Below are 25,540 nucleotides of genomic sequence, written 5' to 3' on the forward strand. Positions count from 1 at the left end.
GAAGTTTTCCATTTGAAGTTTGAACTCTACATACTTGTCCACCTCAAGGCGGAACAATAGTTAATCTTGTACAGAAGTCTTAAAATCTTGTTTTTTGGTTTGAAAAAAAGACGTCAGTCTGAGATGATGCTTCCTTTTCAAATGCAGGTCCCAACTCTAGAGCTGCATCTAATGATCATTTACAACCCTATAAAATAGATAAAATCAGCAACATCTCACACTTGATAATCTTGAACCCAGCAAATGATTGACATTTGTGAAATATTATTTAAAATTATTGACAATTACTTTCCTGTCGAGCAACAAATCGATTAAGCCTGAGTTTAGTTGCATCAGAAACAAATAAAAGAATCCTTTTGGCAGAATATTTCCTCTCGTTTACAATTAAAATAAAATCAGCTTTTAAGACTTTGTTCTTTATCAGTAAACTTGTTTGTGTGGACGTTATTTTTCAAATTAAGTTTTTCCAGCCTGTGGTTTCACCTCTGTCACACTACGCTGGTTGAATCCAGCTCATATATCAGTTGCATCACTTCTCTTTACACTATCCTGTTTGTATTTGTGCAGCTGTAGGTTTAATAATCACATGGTTTCTCACACTTTGGGGTTGCACCACTGACCGTATAGTCTGAATTTGGGTTTACAACACCACAGCCTTTGTCATTCTTTCAAAGCATTTATTTACATATTTTTGTTCCTTATTCTTTTACAGGTTGGTTATAAGCTATGCACAACATTAACCTCCCTGAACTTGTTTTCCTATTAGTAATTCTAACAAATGATTCTATTCTTACAAAGCTAGTATAACCTGAATTTATAAAGAATCAAGTTGAAACTTTTTCTTTTTGCTGGTATTTCTGCTGAAATGACTTCTAGACAATAAAAAGGTAATTTGACTTTGTTTCTGTGTTGTTGTTGTTTTTTCTGTGTTATCTCCTGTTTCATGTCCTGCATCACATTAAACACTGACTAACAGCAGCGTGTGTGTGTGTGTGTGTGTGTGTGTTACCACATGACATGAATGTGACCTTTCTTCTACATTCAAACACATTGTTCGAGTGAATCTGGTGAGTCCGTCAGGAACATGTGGCAGTTGTGATGGATTTGTAGGAATTATGGGGCTTTACTAAAGAAAAATACTAATACAGCAATGCAAAGATACTCCATCACAAGTAAAAATCCTGCTTGAGAAGTAAAAGTATAGAATTATTACCAGCTGAATGTAATTTAAGTAAAAGTACCGGTTTCTCCATGAAGCTGATATATGAAATGATTCCATTATTCCTGATGCATCAGTATGTACTGTACGTAGCGTGGTTACGGTTGTAGGTGGAGTTTCAACTTCTTTATATACAGTTGGCTAGTTTAGTCCAGGTTTTCACAACCTCTGGGCTGGAACCCTCCAAAGGGTCATAAAATAAATCTGAGGGGGTCATAGATTAAAAAAACCAAAAACAAAGTTTGCATTAATTTCTTGGATATAATTTTCACTTTGTTTGAAAATAATGGATAATTATAATTTTTAAATAAGGGTTATTTAAATAAGACCATTTGTTAGGGGCTTGGAGATGTATTATGTCAATGAGGGTCCTTCTAAAAAGAACAAACGTGTGTCTGTGTGAAAACAGAATTATTAAAATGGGATGCAAATCTAACACGATTGTTACAACCGTGACAAAATGGTATCTGAGCTCAGGATGACACTTTAATTTATATTTAGTTAAAAACCGTGAGGCAGAATGTTTTGATAATTTCACTAAAATCCATCGCACATCATCACACTTATATATCTGTGATTTCTTCCTCTTGCAGAAGAGGGCGCTCTGCACAACATTATTACCTCAGTGCAGAGATGCTCTGTAGATGGCAGCATTCACAGCTCTACTGAGAGCTGAAGGAAACGTAGGAACATTTTGATCTTCAGTTTCTTGAAGACTTAATGCCACAAACATTTCTCTGAGGAAAATCTGCTCCGGGTGCAGAAGTGAAACTCTAAAACCAGGTGTTAAGAGTGTTTTAGCTGCAGCTTTCTCCTCATTCATTTATGCTTTTATTTTGATAGTGACAGCGGAGAGATTACAGAACATTAGCAGAGCGAGAGAAGAGGGATGTCATGCAACAAAGGCCCCTTTGTGATAACACTTCCATTACAGGACTTTAGAGGACCTGGAGGAACACAAGTGTAACAAAGGAGCTTCAAATATTATGCTCTGACTCCTAAACCTCACATCATGCAGCAAAAAGTATTAGTATTATCCCTGGGATAAGGGCCTTCTGCAACATGTGGTGAGCAATAAGTGATCTTTCAATGCCACCTGCTGGATATATTAGATATTTCTGCTCAGGGTTTATTTCATTGGACTTTATATAGTATATATAGAGCAGGGGTCACCAACCTTTTTGATACTGAGAGCTACTTCAAGGGAACTGAATAATACGAAGGGCTACTTGTTTGATACAAACTTCCTGAATAACATAGTTGCACGGTTCACCTTTAATGATAATATTATCATTAATAATAATAATAATCATAATAAATATTCACATGTTAATTATTCCTCACAATGATTATTAACAATGATTTGCCATGGAAGGAAAAACAGATATATTTAAAGTTATTTATGTTCTCAATCTATTTCAACATTTGAAAGTCAGAGTTGTCACATCTCTGATATTTTTGTAAATATCTTTATTGACAGTTTTGTATGAATGAGCACATTTGTAGCATTTGGTTCAAAATCACACCAGTTATATTTTAGTACAAAGCATCACATCTGTAACATTTTATATCATATCCTGTTTGTACAAACACTAACTTTGTAACATCAGAGAGAGGAGATCACATCAGAACCTTTCTTCTCGTCTTTGAACATTGTTTTCAATAACATCATTGCACCTTTCAAGACCTCTCCGTCCGAAAAGGCTTTCTTGTACTTTATTAATAATGTGCAGCTCTAAATGAAGCTTCCGATGCTTTCTGTGACTTGTTCACCGGCCTCGTGAAAAGAGATGCTGCTGTCCAAAGCCTTAACTTTTTTTTTGCATGGTAGCTTCTGTGACATGTACAGAAGTGACTCCACAATGTGCCGCTTTGCTGTCGCCCCGCAAATGACACATACACACTTTTCTTTCACTGTTGTAAAAAATAATTCTTCCTCCAGTCATTGTGAAAATAGTTTGTTTTCTTTCGCTTTTCTGCCATGTTTAGCGTAAAAAACGCACCTAGCGCCCCACCGTAGCTGCTCCCGCTAGCTTGTCTCAGCGAAAAGGGAAATGGAGATTTAGCTTACAGGGTCAGAGTTCATATATACATAAACATTTTAGTTTTAAAATTTTTATTCAATATTGTCATTTTAAAATAAAGAATAATTCAAGTGTTATTGATTAAAAAAAAAAAGCAAAACAATTAAATACATTTTGTAGACGGAGCTCCATGGTGACTAGTGCTATTTTTAGAACATGCTCTGCGGGAACCGCGTTGGCTACCCCTGTTATACAGTATATCGATTCCTCTCTTTGATCTTCCTTTAAGGGACTATTTCTATTCTCAGAAAAAGTGTATAACTCCAACTGTCCATAGTGAGGTATGAATAATACATTTATTTTAAACATCATACCAAAGGCTGTGTCCACTTTGTATTTATTCCTGTTACCTCCTCATATGTCTTCAATAAGTTAACAATTCCTAATGTTTATTCTACCTGATTTATTCATTCTCATTTACAAGTTTTCCTTCCTGGAAAGTAAAGAACTTATTTACGTTGGGATTTAATCATTCATGACACTGAACAAAAGCAAATAAGATCAAAAAGGGACAAAAAGGGACTAAGACATAAAGAACATGGTAAAATGTGTATATAATTATACATAGAAAATCAATACAGAGAAGAAAATACTAAGAGAAAATAAAAAGTAAATATCTTAAATTGAAACAATGCTATAAGGTAAAAGTTACAGGTTTACACTAGCTAAGTATTGAAAGAGTAATTAGTCACTTGTGTGGTTCTTATGTTCTTAAAGAGTAGCCTACATCACTGTTGGCTGGTCTATTCTAATGGTCTATTCTAATTATATAAAGAATTAAATATAATGCAACCGTGACCCAGATGGATGCCAGGTTACTGACAACAGACATGCCATTTCTTTTTTTACTTTTGCATTCTTCTTTTTTATTACCAACTTTGAATGACCAAGCCATGTCATCTTTGAGGAGAAGACCCAGTTAAGGCTGAAACAATATCTAAACTAAACTGCATCAGTTATTGTTTAACAATGTGAAGGTAAGTACGGTACAGTGTGTAAACCTGAAGGAGACAGGAGCTGCATCCAGACAAGGACGCCCAGATGGTGAGTACCTTTTATGTGTTTTGTATTTTCATCTCAAGTGTTACATTTGTTACAATTTTGAACGCATTTCAGAAAAATATCTTTTAGTAGATCAAACATATGAGTGACTTTGAATTTAAGATGCAATTTAATACAAGTCCAAATTGAATTATTATTACTTTGATTTTAGTATGTGATATCAAATTTCCAAAACATTTAATTATTACTTCTTCCGCAACAACAGATTTACCATGTAGAGACTGTAAATGTCTTGATGGCTTGACACTGAGGTGCTGAATTCTTCACCAAGCTTGTGTTGGTTTCATGCTGTATTATACACTAACAATGATTCTTTTCTGTTTCATCTCCAGATGAAGCTGTTAGTGTTGCTGCTGCTGGCTCTGCCGGCTCTGTCTTCAGCCTTCAGTCCTCTGAACATCGGGAACAACACAGAGCAAAGAAATGGTAAGCACAAACTGGTTTTATGAATTTGAGGAACGGGGAACTAAAACTTCTATGTTTTCATTGTAAAACAACAAAGAATATGGAGGCTAAAACTCTGTAGAGAGTTGGTATTGTAGTCCTGCCCAATGTTTCTAAAGAATCCTCTATTTATAGTTTTGGCATATTATTCCGTTTTATTTTTGTATCTTTTAAATTGTTTTATTCCCCTCATTGAAGTCCTGAAATGTTTTAATCCTGGTTCTACCATGTGAAACACTTTGTAACGTTACTTTGAAAAGTGCTGTGTGAATAAAGTTTATTATTGTTATTGAAATTATTACTTACTTAGTCACAAACTGAACATGTTCCTGATTGCCTTTGTTACAATACATTACATTGATTCAGCTGATGCTTTTATCCAAAGCAACTATAATAAGTGCATTCAATCCTGTGGGTGAAACCCCATACATTGTAATAATCATGCAATGAAGTCAAATATGCTGAACTACTTCAAGTGTTACATTTAGAACAATTATAGATGTTTATTTTATTTTATTGGCCGAGGTGCAGTCTGATAAACAGATGATATTTCAGTTTGGGATAGAAAATATGAAAAGTTTCCACAAACAGTCATGACAAGTGAGGGAGTAGCAAACCCAATACAATAAAGAAAGCTGTTGCAGGGGGACTTAACCATATTTAATTCAAGTGACACCACAAGAACAGCATGCAAGCAGATTGAAGTCTACAGCACTACTAAGCCTACTGCTTTGGTTGTACTATCTAGCCAAGCAGATACCTGAACTTAACTTTAGGTTCTGTTTTTGTTCTGTGTTCTGTATTAAAGAAAACATTGTTCTTGTCTGTGCCTTTTCCCTTTTCTTTATCTAGTCTCCTTCATGAACCTAAATGGCAGTCCTGAAATCACCGCTAACAGATCGACGCTAACTGCTCAACGTCCTCTGACTGTTGCAATATTAAGGCGGAAGGTTCAATCTGCCCCCTCAGCGTCTCAGGGTCTAACCTGGAGTGGGTGACCTGGAACAACTCTCTCCCAAACGATGCTGTTTCAATCTACAATGATTACGTTGATCGCATAGATTAAGTCTGCAAATACAAGTGTGAGGCTGGCTTTTATACCCCCAGGGAGAGTCCTTGTTGCAACTATCCCAATGCAAAAAAAGCTTATTGCGGTTCCCCGTTTGAGATCCTGGTGAACAAAAACAATTTTGAGATCCTTGAGTGGAAGGACGATTCATACGGTTCAGTGCCCGTGAGTTCAGTCAGAACCTGCCCGAGGGGGGACATATACATAGGGAAGAACAAATATGATAAGGTCTTCTACCTGCCTTGGAAGCGTGATGAACATTCTTACCACAATTACCTGGCCCTGACCATCAATAAGGATATAATCAGCCAGCAGATCTACGATGTCAAGTACTACACTGATGAGTCTAAAATCTTCCACTATCCCCCAGAGATAGTGGTGAAAACATCCGTCAGCAACTACAAATGCCGCTTGGTGGTGAAAACAGATTCCCTCTCAAACACATATCAGGTGGAGCACTCGTGGGAATTCACCTTTTCCCTCCAAGTTGGTGTTCGAATAACCTTCTCTGTCGGCATCCCTCTCATTGCATCAGAAGGTATTGATTTCAGCAGCGTGGTGACGTTCCAGTACTCCGAGGGAAACAAGGTGACAGAGACCATCACTGATAATGTTTCTGTGCAGATCACAGCCCCTTCAATCCACTACTGCACGGTTAGTGTGACGCGCTATAAGTACAAAGTTTACATCCCGTTCACAGCACGCCTCAGTCGCACCTATGCTAACGGGAAGATCCACACGACATCCATCTCTGGGACCTATGACAGCGTCCAGGTTGGAGAAGTCCGAGCCGTGGTGGACCGATGTGAACTTTTAAAGAACGCTAAGCCGTGTGCATGAAATGCACTGCACACTGCACTCCTCCAGCATACAGTCTAGGGAGGCAAAATAAATCCACCAATCCCTTGAACATGTCAGGGTTGTCAGTCTCGTCACGCCCACGCAAGGCCAACTCAAAACGCCCACAAAACTTCACACAATAGATTCATTTGGATTCACCTCCTCATTGTGTTTCCTCACCCCCATCCTATGGCCGTCGTCTGGCTGCAAAGCAGTGTTCACTCTGCCTGATATGGCTAGTGTAGAGAGAAGTGGATGATGATGCAATTAATATCTAAACAAGTTCTCTATTCTGCCACCGGCATGATTAAGTCCAGGATATACAAATGGTTTACCATTGTGTCCGGCATGAATAAGTCCGGCTTGGGTGTTAATTGTGCACTGGCGCTATAAATAGGCACAAACAATTAAAAAAGACTAAAAAACAGTTTAAGGAGAGGTATATATGTAGAGATATATATTTAGAGATGTACATGTGAGGTACTAGAAGTAAAGCATGTTAGATGGTGTTGACAGCGCCACGTGCTGGGAGGGGTGTCTACTTATATTACTCAATTGGGTTTAATATTTCTACCAAGTTACTCAACTTGTTTTATTTACATTACTTTTTATATGTGTAACATGTTAACCAACCTATTAACCTTTTGTGGAAGTTTACTCTAGGCTTAAATTAGATTACTGAAGTACCTCTCTCTCTCTCTCTCTCTCTCTCTCTCTCTCTCTCTCTCTCTCTCTCTCTGTCTCTCTCTCTGTCTGTCTCTGTCTGTCTGTCTGTCTCTGTCTGTCTGTCCTCTGTCTCTCTCTCTCTCTCTCTCTCTCTCTCTCTCTCTCTCTCTCTCTCTCTCTCTCTCTCTCTCTCTCTCTCTCTCTCTCTCTCTCTCTCTAAAGCTTTAGTCAAGTTTTAATCTCTGAAATCCTCAATTGCATTTTCAGGAGAAATCAAAACGGAAACCTAAACTTTAGACACTGGAGGTAGAATTGATAAAATACTAAATTGACCACCAATGAACCTTAATATCTAAAAGGACTTCCAATAACCAAACACTTGGAGTAAGCCACTTGATTTATTTCCATATTGCGTTGTGAAAACTTAAGAAAGACCTTGTCCGAGAGTTTTTCTTTTCGTCATTGAGAGGGCCGAGACAGAGCAGGAGGAGTTTCTCAGTGAAGGCCCCCGGGAGGTAAACATCAGTGCAATCCACACCACGACACACATTACAGATTACACCAGAACCTACACACCCCCATAACACACAGGGTAGAGATAACACTCCAACTTCTGTGAATGATGCACTTTTGATTAAAGCAACAGTGGTTGACGTATTTCCCGAGAGATTTTCTCCGAACCGGAGGTATTTGTACTGGGGGACAGGTTAAATAGCAAGGAAAGTCATGCGAGGATTTCTCTTTCGAAAGCGCCGTGACCCCGAGAATAAAGGGGCCGGTGAGCCCGGTAGAGACGGTCGTCCCGCTGTCCTCCCCTAATTATCCCGTATTCTTAACCTTTCAAAAATAAAAATAGGCCTAATTTAAAACAGTGTACAGTGTTAAAGTGGCCTCCAGTAAAGCAGGAGACAGTATTATGTTATCCGCCAGTAAACACACAGAAGAAGAAAACAGGAACAATAACACAGAAGGTGAAGACGAAAGCATATGGATGAGAGTCACAGTGAACGGGAGATAGATGGAGACGCAGTTGTACCTGCCAAACAAGTTAAAACTTTATGTAAGTACCTGAACAAATGAGAGGAGACCTTCCCTTATTTATTAAAAGCAGAGTCGGGCAAACCCTAACCCAAGAGGCACAAAAACATCCACTGTCAATGACTTCATGTGTGACAAGAACTGTGTCGGAGGCAGACCAAGTGATCAAAGCTGAGGGAAAGATGTCGATGCTTTGCGTTAAATATAATGTAGCCTTCAGCTTCTGCGTTGATTTCAGTCGCAGTGTAGCGGACATGTTTCCCGACTCTGACATCGCAAGGAAGTCCTCGTCGGGGGAAACAAAAGCTACACAACTCAAAAAACCACAACAAATAAATATTGCATGGTTAGCAACATTGTTGTTTTATTTACAGTGACAAGGCTAGGGGCCCTGTTCCCTCAGTTGGGATTGAGTGAGGATAGGCGGAGTCCGCCAGAACATTTCCCTTACAAAGTGTTGTAATGTATAATGGATACAGATTTTGAATGTCATTTACTGAATGTTCTTATTTTGCTGAGTTTAATATGTTTAAATATCTCTTTATGTGTTTCCTACCTGTCTCTTGTACTGCTGCAATGTGAATCCCCCCTCTGGAGATGAATATAGTTTTATCTCATTTGAATTTGCTTTAAAGATTCATCTGGTTCTTCTGTTTCTTCATAAAAGTATAAAACATGATTTACCTTCACCAACATGTCCTCCAGCACAGCAGGGCCATTTAGATCCAGAGAGGAGCTTTTCTTCTTCATCCTCAATATGATCACTTTCATCGCTTGCTTTGGAACTGAAAAAACAAACAAACTTAATCAGTCACAACATTTATGGTTGGTTCTTTTTTTCAGCAGACTCAGTTTTTTTCCATATCATTTTGACATTCCTCTGGATTTCATCTGTTTAAACAATGACAGAGAAAATGTGGTATAAGTCAAAGTGATCATCTGCATATGATCAACTTCATTTTATCATCCAGAATTGGGTATTTTGTGCTGTTTTGTGATCATTCGGGACATTTGATGCTAAAGTAAACTAAGTCAATCTAAAAACTATTTGAATCATGGGTTACCACTCACGTGGACTGTAGCAGATGAACGCTGCCTTCCTCTCACAGCTTAAGTCCGCCCATCGTCCAGAGAAGCTGAAGTCTGCAACCACACAAGCCTCATTCTCATAGTTGTCAGGTTGCTGATCCTTCCAGAACCTAAATGTAGAGTGACTTCCATCCGACCACTTCCAGGAGTCTCTGGAAAGTCCGATCCAGGCTTTGTCCTCATCAGGTACCAGATCCTGTATCTTCTGGTTCTCTGCCATGTTTCTCACACTGGCCAGGTCTGTGTAGTTTGCTCTGCAGTAGCTCTGGGCCTCAGTCCATGTCGTTGGGATGTTGATGTAGACAAATGTCACATTCGGTCCTGAAAATGGACGACAGTGATGTGCTGTGTAGAGTCACGATAACATACAGCCTGCCATCAATGCCACATCTGTGGCGCCTTTATAATATATAATATATGATATTTAAATCACTGATCACTGAAGAAATCACACCAATAAATGTATTCATTTGTAAAAAAATAAATATATAAGACATCATCTTAATTAATGTTATTAAGTATTTCTTAACAGCGTCTCCACATGAATATAAATATGTGGAGACAGACGGTCTGTGGGGTGAGATCCAAGTCAGGCCTGCGTCCAACAGCCCTATGGAGCTACATGGACAATGTTACCACCTTCTCCAGACGACAGCTTGCTCAACCAGGCTCCTGAAAGAACTTGAGGAGCCTCTCAGTTGGGCATGGATGAAAATCAAGCAGGACAAGTCCCTGTGCCTCTCAATCCTTCTACATACGACACCCTCCTGAGTCCCAGAAATGTACACCTGTGATACGGCTCAGAAGTAACTTACCATCTCTGCGATGCCCAAAACCCGAGCTTGAAACATAATGTCTCCGGCTGCAAGTCATGACTGACCAGGGAGCAGTAGGAGACGTACCTACAGCTGCCGCACGACCTCAAGATGTTCTGAGATGAATGAGTGAAGCGTGGCTCCCAGCTGATGACCCTGCAACTGGTCCAATGGCAATGGGGGAGGAGCGACAGGCAGCAATGCTAGCAGGTAGTGAATACCTTTGCTCCCATATGTTTACTTATTATTTGCTTCTCAGTCGCCTGCAAAGCACTTTGAATTGGACTAACCTGTATGAACTGATTGACTGATACTATATAGGCTCAAAATAAATAATAAATAAGGCAAAGAGAAGAAGAGAAGGGAAACTTCACAAGTTAGTATTCTCACCTCTGACATCTAAGCAGATTGCCTGATGAGGTTTTTCACAACTGTCGTCCCACCATCGTCCCAAATGATCAATCTGTGTGCAGTGTTCTTTTGAGAAATAGTTGTTTGGTTCTCCAGGAGCCCACTGTCTGAACTCTGTCTCCCCGGGCTTGTAGAAACTTCTGTCTGACAGTGACCACCTCCAGCTGTCCCGGGCATCGTAAAGACCTATCCAGGCCAACTGAAAGCCATATTTCATTGTGATATAAAGAATTAGACTTTGCTCTAGCTTTTGTTCAATGCAACATATTTACATAAACTTTGCATTCACAGTCTTGATACCGCCCATGAGTCTGATCCTCTACGACTGTATTACAGGATTTCATGATTCCTTTGGCTCAACTTTCATAACTTTTGAGTTTCATTTTGAAAAACTCTTAAAGGACAGGTTCACACTTTTTTGTGTCTTTAAACAATATTCAGGTGTCATATAACATAGAAACATGTTTTGCTTCATCATTCCTCCTCTTCATACTGGACTATAAGAGACACTCTTGTGAAGCACTTTAAATGTAAGTGATGAAGGATAACGTCCACTGCAGCTCAAAAGGGCAACACTGTCTGGTGAAACACAATGAGGGACTTTTATACTAAAACACTTTATACTTCTACTCCACTAAATTTTAGAGACATTTTGTACTTTTTACTGCTATACAGTTTAGTTATTAGTTACTATGTCGGGTCAGATTTTAAAACGTTCAAACCACCTGTCACCATCAGAATTATTGAAAATGACTTTGAAATGAAAGAGAGAGGAAAGTGAACTCACATCGCTGTTATCTGGGTTTCTCATTCTGTTTGAATCCCACATTTCTTTCAGGGTCTTCACATCCACCGTGTTGTGTATAGTGACCAGGTCCGTGTATTTCTCTCGGCAGTAACTTCGTGCTTCAGTCATGTTCTTCAGCTCATAAATAAAATGGTACTGACGTTCAGCATGTGATGAGACAGCACACAGCCCTGTAGTGACACAGACATGCATATTGATTAGATTTAGGCTGTAACTTGACTTTGTACCATTACATTTCAGTGTATTCAGGTGTGTCATTGAATTTAACATTTACATTTTACTCAAGTACTTTACATACCGGTAGAATTGTTTAGTATTTAGTAATATTTCTGTTTTATGCTACTTCATACTTCTTCTCCAGAACATTTGACACTGAAATATTTTTAAGATTTTACCTTAAAACATATGATAGTTATCTTAAAATACAGTTAATCATTCTGTATTAAACTTAGTTTCTGCTCTTCTCTCTCCGATTAATCATCTCACAACGCCTCAGATCTACCAGGTGACCCTCTGGAGGGGCCTGACCCCCAGGTTGGGAACCACTGGACTAAACTAGCCAACTGTATACAAAGTAGTTAAAACTCCATCTGGAGCAGCTCCAACAGTAACGCTGCTCTAACATTGATGCATCAGTATTAACAATCTAATGATGTCACATAGAATCAGATATCAGTCACTGGAGACATTTTACTGGACAATGAATACTTTTACTGCCGATACATTAAGTACATTCAGGTACGTCAAGCCTGTCTTAAAACAATTATCACAGGACAAAATACACATTGAAACAGTTTTTCTTGGATACAAGCTTCTGAAATGAGTTTGTCGGGTGTCTGGAGGAGCTCAGACCTCCGGAGGGAGTTAAGCGGTTTTACATTGCTGTACGTTTTCTACCACTGTAAGTTATCTTCAGATATGGGTGAAAGTCCAGATCTAGCATCAGGGCAGATCTACCAGGGGCCAATGTGCCTGAGGGCTCCTGCATTTAGAACAAATACAAATATAATCAGGTAATTCACTGTTGTTCACTAGTGCAGGTATAAATGGTAGCCCTGTGTACATTTGAGTAGATTTATCTCTCATTTAGGAAAATCGAGAGCTGTGGATCCTGCATTTTTCAGACGGATTCAAGATCAGTGTTTTTCTGCACATTCATTATAATATAACTGAAGTGCATCACAATAGTGTTCAGATCAGAGTTTTGTTGCCACAATGATATCTCAATGTACTGTAATAAAATAATATGAACAAATATAAATCACTTGCCTGGTGCAGCCATGATGAGCAGAAGAACTACGTCCATCTTTGTTTGCTCTCTGTTCATTTAATGTGTGACTTCGGTCTTGTGGCTGTTGAAAGAATGTATTGTGTTAGACATACAAGGCTTACAGTACGACAGCATCATTTGAATTCATGCAAATGGTCCAACAATGCGCCTCACCACATCTATTTTTTAGACAACAGGCCCATGGGCGCACAGACGGGTGCAAGTACATTTGCTACTTACAGAAAGTGGTCGTTGGGCGTGAAAATGACGACTGCGTCATCTGAAACCAGCGGTGACAGTTGCGCTGCGCTATGCGCCACTTTGTGTGGTGTAAGATAGCGCCCTAAGAGTCTACAGTAAGGATAGCAGCTCTGCAAGGTTGAACTTTTGCTAAATGCTCACTGCTGATAATAAGCAGGTTTAGTGTTCACCTTGTTCACAGTTCACCTATTTGCATGCTAACATTTGCTTATTAGCACTAAACATAAAGTGCAGCTGAGGCTGATGGAAATGTTGTTAGTTTTGAAGTTATAAAACATAAATAAAACATTTTTAACAAAAGATCAAAAACATCAGTTCATCCTCTGGGGACCATGAATGTGTGCAGCAGGTTTCAGATCCAAAAGTTGGTCAAGATGTTTCAATAAAGAACTAAAACATCAACCTCATGGTGGAGCTAGAGGAAAGGTCAGATGAACAACAAAGTTCTTAAAATGCCTCCTCTTGGGAGCCTAAATATCTGTAGTAAATGTCTTGGCAATTGCTCTTATTGTTATCAAGATATTTCACACTGAACCACAAATGTAAACCTAAAGTCAGGGATTCACCAACGTCAGTAGGATTCATCCTCTGGGGATCATGAATGTCTGAACCTAATTTCCATCCAATAGTTATTGAGATATTTCAGTTTGGACCAAAGTAGTGGACCAACAGACTGACTTTGCCTTCCCTAGAGCTGCACTGCTTAACATTAAAAGATAGTGAAATAGAGATCTCAAGAACACTTAATTGTTGCTTTGTCCTTTATGCTTCTTTAATACAAGTCTAGTGTTGGGATCCTCACAGCATTGAGATTGAGCTTTTGGATTCAATTTCCCATGATCCTTTGAATCAAGACCCTCCCTCACATCCTGCAACCTGACGTCACCTTTCGCACGTAGGTGTGAAATCTCAGCTGATATTCCCAAAACACAGCCATGTCTTCTTTCTCTTCCCTCGACGGACCATCCTGGTGCATCGGCCCAGTGGAAAGCACAGCTGAAACAGCACAAAGACACAAGGACTCGACCGGCAGCACGCCGTACAACAAAGCCTTCCCTAGAGCTGCGCTGCTAGCATGGCATTAAAAGAGGGAGAAATAGAAATGATAAGAATTAATTGTTGCTTTATGCTTCTTCATTACAGTTCTTTTAGCTGACGTTTTGTCCAAAACGACTTACAATAAGTGCAAACAATCATGAGGATACAACTCCGAAGTACATTAGCTTCAAATAGGTGAAATCATTTAAGTGCAGTACAATAACTGTCACGGTTCGGTGAAGGTGAGGACCCAAATGCAGTACAATGGATGATGAGTTTAACCAAAAAGAGAGCTTTATTTACAAAAGCTAATAAACATACAGAAATACAAAGTAACAAAACAACACAAACCAATCAGGGGACGAGCAGGACACGAACAGGCTGAGCAGAACACGAACAGGCAGATACGGGCAGACATGGGCAGGCAACAAACACGTAACATGAATAACAATCCGACAAAGAACACTGAGACAGACAGGGAACAGCTGGGGCGGATGTCAGCAGAGATCCGGCACTGGAGTCTGTGGAGGTCCGGCAGAATTGGTGTACAGAGAAAAGAGGAGGGGGCACAGGACAGAGCCCTAAGGAACAGCAGTGTTGACAAGGGTCCGACAGAGACCCTCTCCATGTCACCCTGTAGGTGCGGTCCTTTAGGTAGGATTTGAGCAGGGAGAGAGCAGAGCCTGAGACTCCCAGTTCTTAGAGGGTGTAGAGGAGGATCTGGTAGTTCACTGTGTCAAATGCAGCAGAAATGTCCAGAAGGATGACAACAGAGGAGAGGGAGGCTGATCTAGCAGCGTGAAGTTCCTCAGGGACAGCGAGGAGCGCAGTCTCAGCTGAGTGGCCTGCCTTGAAAGCAGATTGGTGCGGATTAAGAAGGTTGTTCTGGTGAAGGTAAAACGAGAGTTGATTGAAGACGTACGCTCAAGTATTTTGTAAAGAAATGGGAGAAGAGAGACAGGTCCGTAGTTGTTCACTTCAGAAGGGTTAAGAGAGAGTTCACTCTTGCCTCTTTAAGATTGTTAGGGAAGCAACCAGTTGTTAAGGAAGTGTTAATATAAGATGGGTGAGAAAAGGAAGAAGGTCAGGAGCAAGAGACTGGAGAAGGTGAGAGGGGATAGAGTCCAGAGGGCAGGTGGGAGGGTGTGCAGAGGTAACAAGGGTCTAATACAAGTCTAGTTATATAAATAATGTCATGTAGATTTTTTCAGACTGCTGTCAGCACATGTACATTCCTCTTAGGAGTCAGTTATAACATTCAAATCGTTCTGTGTTTGCATAAAGTTAGAAAGGCCAATACAGCAGTGGAGGAAGTATTCCAATCCTTCAATAGAAATGAGCTAAACCTGGTACATATAAATATATGAATGTATACAATATAAACTATAGTTAAAACAAAACAATACGACACTTTTAAAATACTACATTACAACTAAAAGTCCTGCATAAAAAATGTTACTTAAATAATATTTTGTAATAATAATCAGGAAAATGTACTTAAAGTATCAAAAGTAAAGGCACTCAATGCAGGGAACTGACTTTTTGAGTGTACATAGTATATGTTGTTATGATATTACTACACATTTACCGTAGTCATACAATTACATAATTATATTTACTATAAGCAATAACATTTCATAAAATAGGTATTAGTCTGAGTACAGTGAACACAACAGGTATTCATTGTCAACAAATTTGCAATCCATTTAATTATTGTTATTATTTATGTCACACAACTCATTCAAGACAGTATCTTAAATGAATAACAATATCAAAGTGTGTACATCACACACATGCGCCAACATGAGCACATGTGCATCATTTAGGTGCCAGCCATAAACTAGCAATAAATAAATCTTCATCCATGGTGGGATGATGGGGGATAAATAGAGGGATAATGTGAGAGGTCATGAGGTGTTCAGGGAGTTATCTATACATGTTGAAATCAACAGGGAGGCTAACAGATACATTTGAAGGAACAATTGTCCAGACACATAAAGCCAGTGGCATTACTAACAGCTTCCAGTTCCAGCTATAGTAGCTGTGGTACTTGTACTTGTGAGACGTCTGGAATACTAAAGGAAATATTGGAGCCCGAGCAGTCACAGTAGTGGTAGTGCTGTAGTTATAGAACCAATGGTCGTTATAGTATCAGTATTATATTATATTTAAATATATAAATCAGACGAGTGAAAACCTTAAATGTGTAAAGATTGGGCCAGAGGTGACATAATTTCAGATGTTCCAACAGCTGTTTATAGTAAAAGAGGGCATCAGTCACCACTAAATGAATGGCTGTCTAAATTAAACTCATACGATTTAAACACACATCCGCTACACACACATGGCCAAGTACACTGAGTTGCCAGGTTCAGGTGCATCTGCCAAATAAAAACATTTTGTATTTAATTAATTCATAATGAGTAACCACTTATTCATATTTAATCCAGTTGATGATCGATACATGAAAAGGGAAGACATTTGCATCATTATTTGACTTTGTGTCAGAGATTAACTTTATTTGTGAATGTCTTCATTGAAACTTGTAACGTTTATCAACGTTTCTTTTCTTTTTTTTTACCACCAAAACAGGACCTAACTAATGTAGATCGGTTAGCTAATATTCTCTAACGGTTTCTTCCGTTTGTTTGGTGGATTTGTACATTTGCTAACGTTATTTTAAAAACCGGCTTGTTCTTGAACGCAACTCAACTCAGTTTACGCGAGTGTTTCCTTTACTTCTTTGTGTTCTATTCAATTTCCTGTATCCGTGTTCACCTGTGGGCTCGCTCCTCCCGGGTGTCCACTCGTGTCTCTTCATGCGCGCTCCCGTGTGCGTGACCCTGTTAGTTTGGCTGCTGAGCGACGCGGCGGCTCGTCAGTTCACTGAGGAGATGGCTGCTGTCAGGTAACACAGGGAGACACTGAAACACATCCAGAGAAATACAGTAAAGTATTCAGTAGTTTACTTCAGTAAAAGTACTAATACCACACTGTGAAAAGACTCCACTACAAGTTAAAGTACTGCATTCAAATCCTTACATACCAAAAGGAAAAGTATGCGAGTACTATCAGCAATATGTACTTAAAAGTAAAAGTATTAGTAAAAATATTAATTTTGCAGTAAGATTTCCCTGTTAGTGTTTCACAATTATATCTGATGTTTCTGGATTAATATTCCTTCTGCATTAATGTGTATGTTACATTTTACTGCTGTAGATGTTTGCAACTGTTGCCTGGTACACACACACACACACACACACACACACAAACACACACACACACACGCTCCGCTCCTCTCCTCTTCCCCGCAGCTCTCAAGTAAAAGAGTCTGCGCAGGGGCCCACGGTGGCAACCGGACACCGGAGACGTCGACAGGGACGTGCGGTCAGGGGAGGCATCACGAAAAGTAAAAAAACAAATAACAATAAAATAAAATATAAATGAGAAGACACCAGGTGAGGCAGACAGTACTTTGCCGCACTGAAGAGGGCGCACGTGAGCCCACTGGTGCGTGCTGCTAATTCAACTTAATATAGAGACAGCAAAATGGTCTTTTGTTTGTTCTATGAGGCATTCCTGGAGCTGTTTCACCACCATTCACAACTAGTGGGAATTCTTTCCAGCTGTGAGCAGCTCCTCCATTTCCTTTGTGTATTGCATCGCATAAGACAATTAATAAAATGTACTAAATGTAATAAAAAATGCTCATCAGTTTGAATGTTTCTTATAAAATACATAACTATACCACATGAAACTCAGTGTGCATTTTGAATGAACCTGAATAGCTGTGACTGACAACTTACTGAGCAACTTTGTCCAGATTTACCCAACACAACAAGACATTTCTAAGTTATAAAGCTATACACTTTTAAACCTTAACACTGAATATTCCTAGGCTTCATACATGTTTGTCCTGTCTGATAACATAATATTGTACTATTTCAAATTCAGATAAGGAAAATAAGGGCATTACAGACGTCTCTTTGCGAGTGGCCACTGGGCAAAGTGAGGCTGAACGTTGGCGGCGTATTCAGTTCTTATGACACAATCATGGTTGGGTGGAGAAAAGTACCACCCACGCTTATTTATTAATCATTGTATGTTTCTGTAATAGTGTATGATTTATGTCAGAGTAACAACTGAAATGTATACGCACTACGAACCTAGAACTGCAGAACTACTTATTTTCAAATTTGTCAACATAAGTGGTTGAAATTTATGAGAATCAGTCGCCATCAGATTAAAAAAACTATCCACACTTATAACTGCCCGACTGCTAAATCAAAAACATATATGCAAGATTATAAAGTATATATGCATATAACTATAAATATATATATATATACTTCATCTGGGCTTTACATTTAACCATTAAATATTGGGGTAGAAGAAGAAATCAATAAGATTTATAGATTTTTTTTCTTCTATGTGAAGTGTATTTGAAGTTTTTTGCATTAACTATGAACTGATTGAAGGTTCAAACCTTAAACTCGTCTTTTTACATACATAACAAATTTTGAGACCAGCTTCATAAAAGGTGCTCTTCTTTATGATTTCTTTGGTGACATCTTAAATATTTATACTCAGTAACCTGTTACTACCCAACACTGTACATTTCATATCTCTGAATATAAAGTGTTGGCCCATTTATCTCTAGTTCTTTTCTACCATTGCTATGATGCTGTTCCTGACAGTCTCTAACATGCCTGCTGATGGAATATTTGAGTGATTGAGACACATATTTAGTTTGCATGTAAGTTTATTTTATATGAAATAATGACATTAAATGCTAATTGTTCATACATTTGATTTGTTGCCTATCAAACAATTAGTTAAAAATCTGAAGAAAGAGTTAATGGCAAGTAGTTTTTTTGTTTTTTAAAATTAATGGAGGCATATAAAGTATAAACAAAGGTTCATTTTTTAGTTTTTCATGACAAATTTGTACATATCTAACATACAATATGTCAGGTACTGTATCTCATGGAGACTTTTCACTCTTTCTTTCAGGGACAGGCCTTGGGATTAGGTACAGGTTCACAGCGATCCACCACAGACATGACTTTTCCAATTTGCACGCTATCGTAGGTCCCAGAGATGGACGTCCATCTGGTATCCCCATTGCTGTAGGTGCGGCTAAGGCGTGCTGTGAAAGGGATTTTCCCCGCGTACTTATATGCCACCATACGGACATTGCAGGAGTGGTTTGGTGGGACGATGTGCTGAACAGAAATAGAGTGGGTGATCGACTCGATATAAGTGGTCCTCTCGGTGAACTGGAAGGTCTTAGTCACACTAAACTCGATACTTGCGGAGGCAAAAGAGGGTATTTCGGCAGTGATGCTAGTCTTGATACCAAGTGTCATGGAGAAGCTAGTTTCCCAAGTTTCCTGCATTTCGGTTGTCTTTGTGAGGGTAGCTGACTGCGTCACTGGCTGGCAGTCAAGGTTAATGATGGTTGAATTGCGGATGGTCTCTGGAGAATACACAATAATTTTAACCTTATCAGTATTATACTTGACATCAGACATGTGCTCGCTTTTTATTTCTGTGTCAAAGGTCAGGACCTGGTATTGCTTGTACCAATACTCAGTACCTTTCCAGGGAAGGAAGAAGGCCTCATTTTTAACATCCACCTTTCCAAGACCATACTTGTTCTTCCCAACATATAGTTTGAAATTCTCACAGGTCTTGACTGAATTCGGAGGCACTGAACCGTATGAGCCATCCTTCCATTCTAGAAACTCAAAGTTGTCTTTGTTCACTAAGATCTCAAATGGGTAGCCAAGATACTCTTTCCCTCCAGCGGGGTAATTGCAGTGTGGACCCATTTTGGGGTTGTAGAAGCCGGCCTGGCATTGGAACTTGCAAACGTAGTCGGTGCGGTCAACGTATCCATTGTCGATTGAAATTACTCTGTTGGAGAGTGAACTGTCAAAGGTCTGCCATTGCAGGTTGGTTTGATCAAACTTGAACAGGGAAGACCGGACCAGCTTGTCCTCAATCGCTCTAGTGGTAGGACCAGCTTGATATGTTGTTCCTTTAGCAGTGATATTGGGAACCCTGTCCTCCAGATCTGGGTCCAGTAACAGGACTGTATGAAAGACAGGACAAAGGCACAGGTAGCAACTATGTTTGAGTATACACCAAATGACATTTAGTAATTAATCAATGTATTCCAGATGCTTTTTAAGCTAAATTTGGAATAATTTATTTATAGGGCAAAATAAAAACTGACCAATGGAGAACAAAAGCAAAAGGTTTGCCTTAAATTTATTTCTAAGTCACAATTTCTCGATCCCTTGTGTTTGCTGTCATGAATTTTAGAAGTAGCCTAACTTACCAACGGCTAAACCCCTCACTCAAACAGCGATTGTCCAACCATAGCTTAGCAGACGTAACTAGGCACGGAAGTCTGTGCAGCGCTGGATTTCTCCACATGTTGAAGCGCTGTGCATACACGGTAGAACTCAGCCTTTGCCTATTCTTTCCCTGATAATGCTACATTATAAACAACACAAATCCTTGTATTAAGATGCGTTCAGGCTCCATTCAGTAAAAATGTGTATTGGGCGAAGGTAAAGTATAACGTTATAATGTGGTGGGTTCAAATGTAATCTTGTAAAACTTAGTTTTTGGAGAGAATCTTATGTATGTACAGTATATCTCAAAAGTGAGTACACCCTTTAGATTTTTGCAAAAATTCTGTTATATCCTTTCAGGGGATAACATTATCCTACTGAAACTTTGATATAACTTAAAGTAGTCAGTGTGCTGCTTGAATAACAGTATAGATTTATTGTCCTTTGAAAATTACTCAGTACACAGCTGTTAATGTCTAAACAGCTGGCAACAAAAGTGAGTACACCCCATAGTGAACATGTCTAAATTGTGCCCAAAGTGTCAATATTTTGTGTGACCACCATTGTTATCTAGCACTGCTTTAACCCTCCTGGGCATGGAATTCACCAGAGCTGCACAGGTTGCTTCTGGAATCTTCTTCCACTCCTCCACGACGACATCACTGGAGCGCACGGATGTTGGACACCTTGCACTCCTCCACCTTCCTCTTGAGGATGCCCCACATGTGCTCAATTGGGTTTAGGTCTGGAGACATACTTGGCCAGTCCATCACCTTAACCTTCAGCTTCTTCAGCAAGGCCGTTGTCATCTTGGAGGTGTGTTTAGGGTCATTATCATGTTGGAAAACTGCCCTACGGCCCAGTTTCCGAAGAGAGGGGATCATGCTCTGCTGCAGGATGTCACAGTATATATTGGAATTCATGTGTCCCTCAATGAAATGCAGCTCCCCAGTGCCGGCAGCACTCATGCAGCCCCAGACCATGATGCTGCCACCACCATGCTTGACTGTAGGCAAAACACATTTGTCTTGGTACTCCTCACCAGGGTGCCGCCACACACGCCGGACACCATCTGACCCAAACAGGTTTATTTTGGTCTCATCAGACCACAGGACATGGTTCCAGTAACTCATGTTCTTGGATTCATTGTCTTCAGCAAACTGTTTGCGGGCTTTCTTATGCATCGGTTTCAGAAGGGGCTTCTGTCTGGGGCGACGGCCATACAAACCGATTTGATGCAGTGTGCGGCGTATGGTCTGGGCACTGACAGGCTGACATCCCACTTCTGCAACCTCTGCAGCAATGCTGGAAGCACTCGCACGTCTATTTTTGGAAACCAACCTCTGGATATGACGCTGAGCACGTGGACTCAACTTCTTTGGTCGACCCTGGCGAGGCCTGTTCCGAGTGGAACCTGTCCTGGAAAACCGCTGTATGATCTTAGCCACTGTGCTGCAACTCATTTTCATGGTGTTGGCAATCTTCTTATAGCCAAGGCCATCTTTGTGAAGCGCAATGATCCTTTTTTTCAGCCGCTCAGAGAGTTCCTTGCCATGAGGTGCCATGTTGTCCAGCATTCAGAGAGAATTGTGCCCAAAACACCAAATTTAACAGCCCTGCTTATCATTTACACCTGAATCCTTGTAACACTAACGAGTCACATGACACCAGGGCGGGAAAACAACATCATTGGGCACAATTAGGACATGTTCACTATGGGGTGTACTCACTTTTGTTGCCAGCTGTTTAGACATTAACAGCTGTGTACTGAGTAATTTTCAAAGGACAATAAATCTATACTGTTATTCAAGCAGCACACTGACTACTTTAAGTTATATCAAAGTTTCAGTAGGATAATGTTATCCCCTGAAAGGATATAACAGAATATTTGCAAAAATCTAAAGGGTGTACTCACTTTTGAGATATACTGTATATCTTGTGTATGGGACATATTGTTTTTTTTAACCATAGTATTGAATCAAGAATCTTGGAATGTCACTGGTATTGATATTGACTTCTACATTTCTGGTATCTTTGACATCACTAGTCCTGGATGTTATCAGAGTTTAGGCTAACGTTAATGTAGCTGCTGTTTCCTGCAGTTTATTGGATTTGAGGAAATTTACTCTTCAGCAACCACATCCAACATTACTACCCAAGATAAGCATTATGATCACCAAACACATCGGTTACTCTCCATCTTATAGGACAGGTTCACATTATTTTAAGTTTATTTCAATCTATATTTTTGATATTGTTCCCTTAAATTATGTAAGTTTAATGAATGGTTTGTTTTTATTATCTAAAATGATTCTTTAGTGGTTAATGTCCTCTTTGTGCTTCCACAGACAGTTTCTGTTGCTGAGCTGCAGTAGAGAAATAGTAACACAAAAGGGGAAGTTTGCAGTCACAAAACTTCACGGATGTTCGGATTCAGATCCGAGGAAGGGGGGCCAAGGGTCCATTTTTTTTACGTGTTTCCTCTTTTACCCTCTATTTTTATATCCTGTTTTAGCGCTCCACATTTTGTGTAAAAAGTCATTTTTATCATCTCATCGCATTTTAAAATGGAAAATTCCTACTGTAATGGCAATTTTTAGTTTACCTGGTTCGTCATTCTTCTCACAGCTGAAAAAGCCAGCTGAAGATAGAGCTGGCAGGGCCAACAGCAGCAACACTGACAGCTTCATCTGCAAATGAAACACAGAACAGAATCATTGTTACTTACGCATTAAAACCAACCTCAGAATCCAGCCTTGTTGAAAATATATGAACATCAAATGTTGAGCTACTGAGCCAGCAATAAGGAAGTCAAATAATCTTTTCATAACCACTTTTCCTTAACCTTGATGGAAAACCTAATGAGATCAAGGAAAGATTTGTCTCAAACTAATTTAATTTTCTCCTGATTTGTCCATCTGAAAAAAGCCATTTTACTGTCAGAGTGTTAGGAAGATATTTGGCTTGTGAAAAATGGGTCCAATATTTACTTTCGTGACCACGGGCCAAACACCACGTGGCACTGTCCACAGGAAATTGACAGTGCAGCATTTCCTTCTAAACAGTGGTGTGTGTGTGTGTGTGTGTGTGTGTGTGTGTGTGTGTGTGTGTGTGTGTGTGTGTGTGTGTGTGTGTGTGTGTGTGTGTTTGTTTGTGTGTACATGCACATGTGGATGTATGTGCGTATGTGGTCACAACTATTGAGAACTTGCTCTTGTTTTTATATCTGGAGCACTGGAACTCTCCATCCCTCCTCCTGCATTACTGTGCTACAGGAGTTAATGTATTTTTGCAAAGCAGGCCTATATTTTAACTTTATTCTATCCCTAATGTTTTAAATATATGCAATACATTGTAATATTGGGGCTGGCAAATAATGTGCTTTGTTTTCTTATAAGTGACCAGGCCAGCCTGTGTTCTACTTTTAATCCTGCTACTACTAACCTAGAGCTACTGAACTACTGATTTTCGAATTAGCCAACATAAGTTGTTGACATTAATGAGAAGCACTCACTATCAGATTAAAAAATCTTTCTAACGTGTCTAGGGTTATACACTGCCCGTCCAAAAAAAAAATTGCACACTCTAGTATTTCGTTGGACTGCCTTTAGCTTTGAGTACGGCACGCATTCGCCGTGGCATCATTGCGATAAGCTTCTGCAATGTCACAACATTTATTTCCGTCTAGAGTTGCATTAAATTTCCACCAAAATCTTATATTGATGATGAGAGAGGCACGAGGCATGATGGGCACATCACTTCATCCACCTCTCTTCTCAGCCTGATGCGCCATCACTCTGGAACAGGGTAAATCTGGATTCATCAGACCACATGACCTTCTTCTTGCTCCAGAGTCCGATCTTTATGCTCCCTAGCTAATTGAAGCCTTTTTTCCCGATTACCTCACTGATCACTGGTTTTCTTATGGCTACACAGCTATTTAGTCCCAATCCCTCGAGTTCCCTTCACATTGTGCCTTTGGAAATATTCTTACTTTCACTATTAAACATAGCCGTGAGTTCTACTGTTGATTTCTTACAATATGATTCCACCAAACGTCTAAGTGATCTCAGATCACCATCATTCAAGAGTTTTTTCCAACCACATTTCTTCCTGAAGATGATGGTTCACCACGGTCCTTCCAGGTTTAATAATGCGTTGGACAGTTCTTAACCCGATTTCAGTAGTCTCAGTAATCTCCTTAGTTATTTTCTTTGCTTGATGCAGGCCAATAATATGACCCTTCTGAAACTGATTCACATCCTTTCCCTTACCACAGGATCTGTCTTCCGACATGGTTGTTTAAGAAATGAGAAGCTACTTCCCGCATCAGCTCAGGTTAAATAACTTGTTGCCAGCAGAAACATATTAATCACTGCAGTAATTATCCAATGGAAGGCTCTTTAAAAAAAAAAAAAGATTGATTGTTAATGTCTGGATTATTCCTCCCTCTTTTATATCTATCTTTTCTTCATCAAAATGAATGATTAGTCCAGGTTACCTAAAATGTAAACCTGCAATATTATTACAAATCAGATTTTAAAAATCTGTCCAATCAGAATATCAATAATAGTATTACTGATTACTGATACTGATAGTGTGAATAGTCAGTGCAATCTTCAACATGCACCAAGTATCGTGTTGTTTCATACAGATATCATGCTGCTGTTTCAGACTGTGTCTTAGTATATATATATATATAAATTCATCTTCATTCTTGTTCCTTTAGTTTCCTCATTCTCCTTGTGAGTGGCCTTCATGTTTCATGGTGGTGGACTCACTCTTGATCTCTGGAGGATAGTGGAAGATTTAAGACTCGTCAACAGGTACAAAAGCACACTATTGTAAGTGATACCACAACAATCTCCTGTTGCGCATGTAAAAACCTTGTTTCTACTAAAACTCCTGTGTGTCCTTTTGCCAGTTGTTCAGTTATTATCTCTTGTTTCATGAAACCTATATCAAGAGTCATTTTTGAGCAATTTAAGATCACAATCCTTCTCTTGTTCTCTTCCTGTAAAATGCTATGATATTTTTGAAACTTGTCTTCAACGTTTACAT

The 25,540-nt window shown here is 39.4% G+C and overlaps 1 protein-coding gene and 1 pseudogene across 1 annotated transcript; one reads left to right on the forward strand and one right to left on the reverse strand.

The window, feature by feature from the left end:
* The first annotated feature begins 4,697 nt into the window (after window positions 1-4,697).
* On the forward strand, window positions 4,698-6,718 carry LOC115013910 (natterin-4-like; annotated as a pseudogene).
* Window positions 6,719-19,059: 12,341 nt separating this feature from the next.
* On the reverse strand, window positions 19,060-24,121 carry LOC115013914 (natterin-3-like). Its single transcript, XM_029440479.1, has 3 exons — window positions 24,101-24,121; window positions 23,085-23,169; window positions 19,060-20,211 (listed from the first exon to the last, which is right to left on the reverse strand). Exons 1-3 carry the CDS (start codon window positions 24,119-24,121, stop codon window positions 19,124-19,126), a joined length of 1,194 nt encoding a protein of 397 aa, XP_029296339.1. The 3' UTR covers window positions 19,060-19,123.
* Between the last annotated feature and the right edge of the window lie 1,419 nt (window positions 24,122-25,540).

Source organism: Cottoperca gobio, chromosome 9 (genome assembly GCF_900634415.1).
Source record: "Cottoperca gobio chromosome 9, fCotGob3.1, whole genome shotgun sequence".
NCBI lineage: Eukaryota > Metazoa > Chordata > Actinopteri > Perciformes > Bovichtidae > Cottoperca > Cottoperca gobio.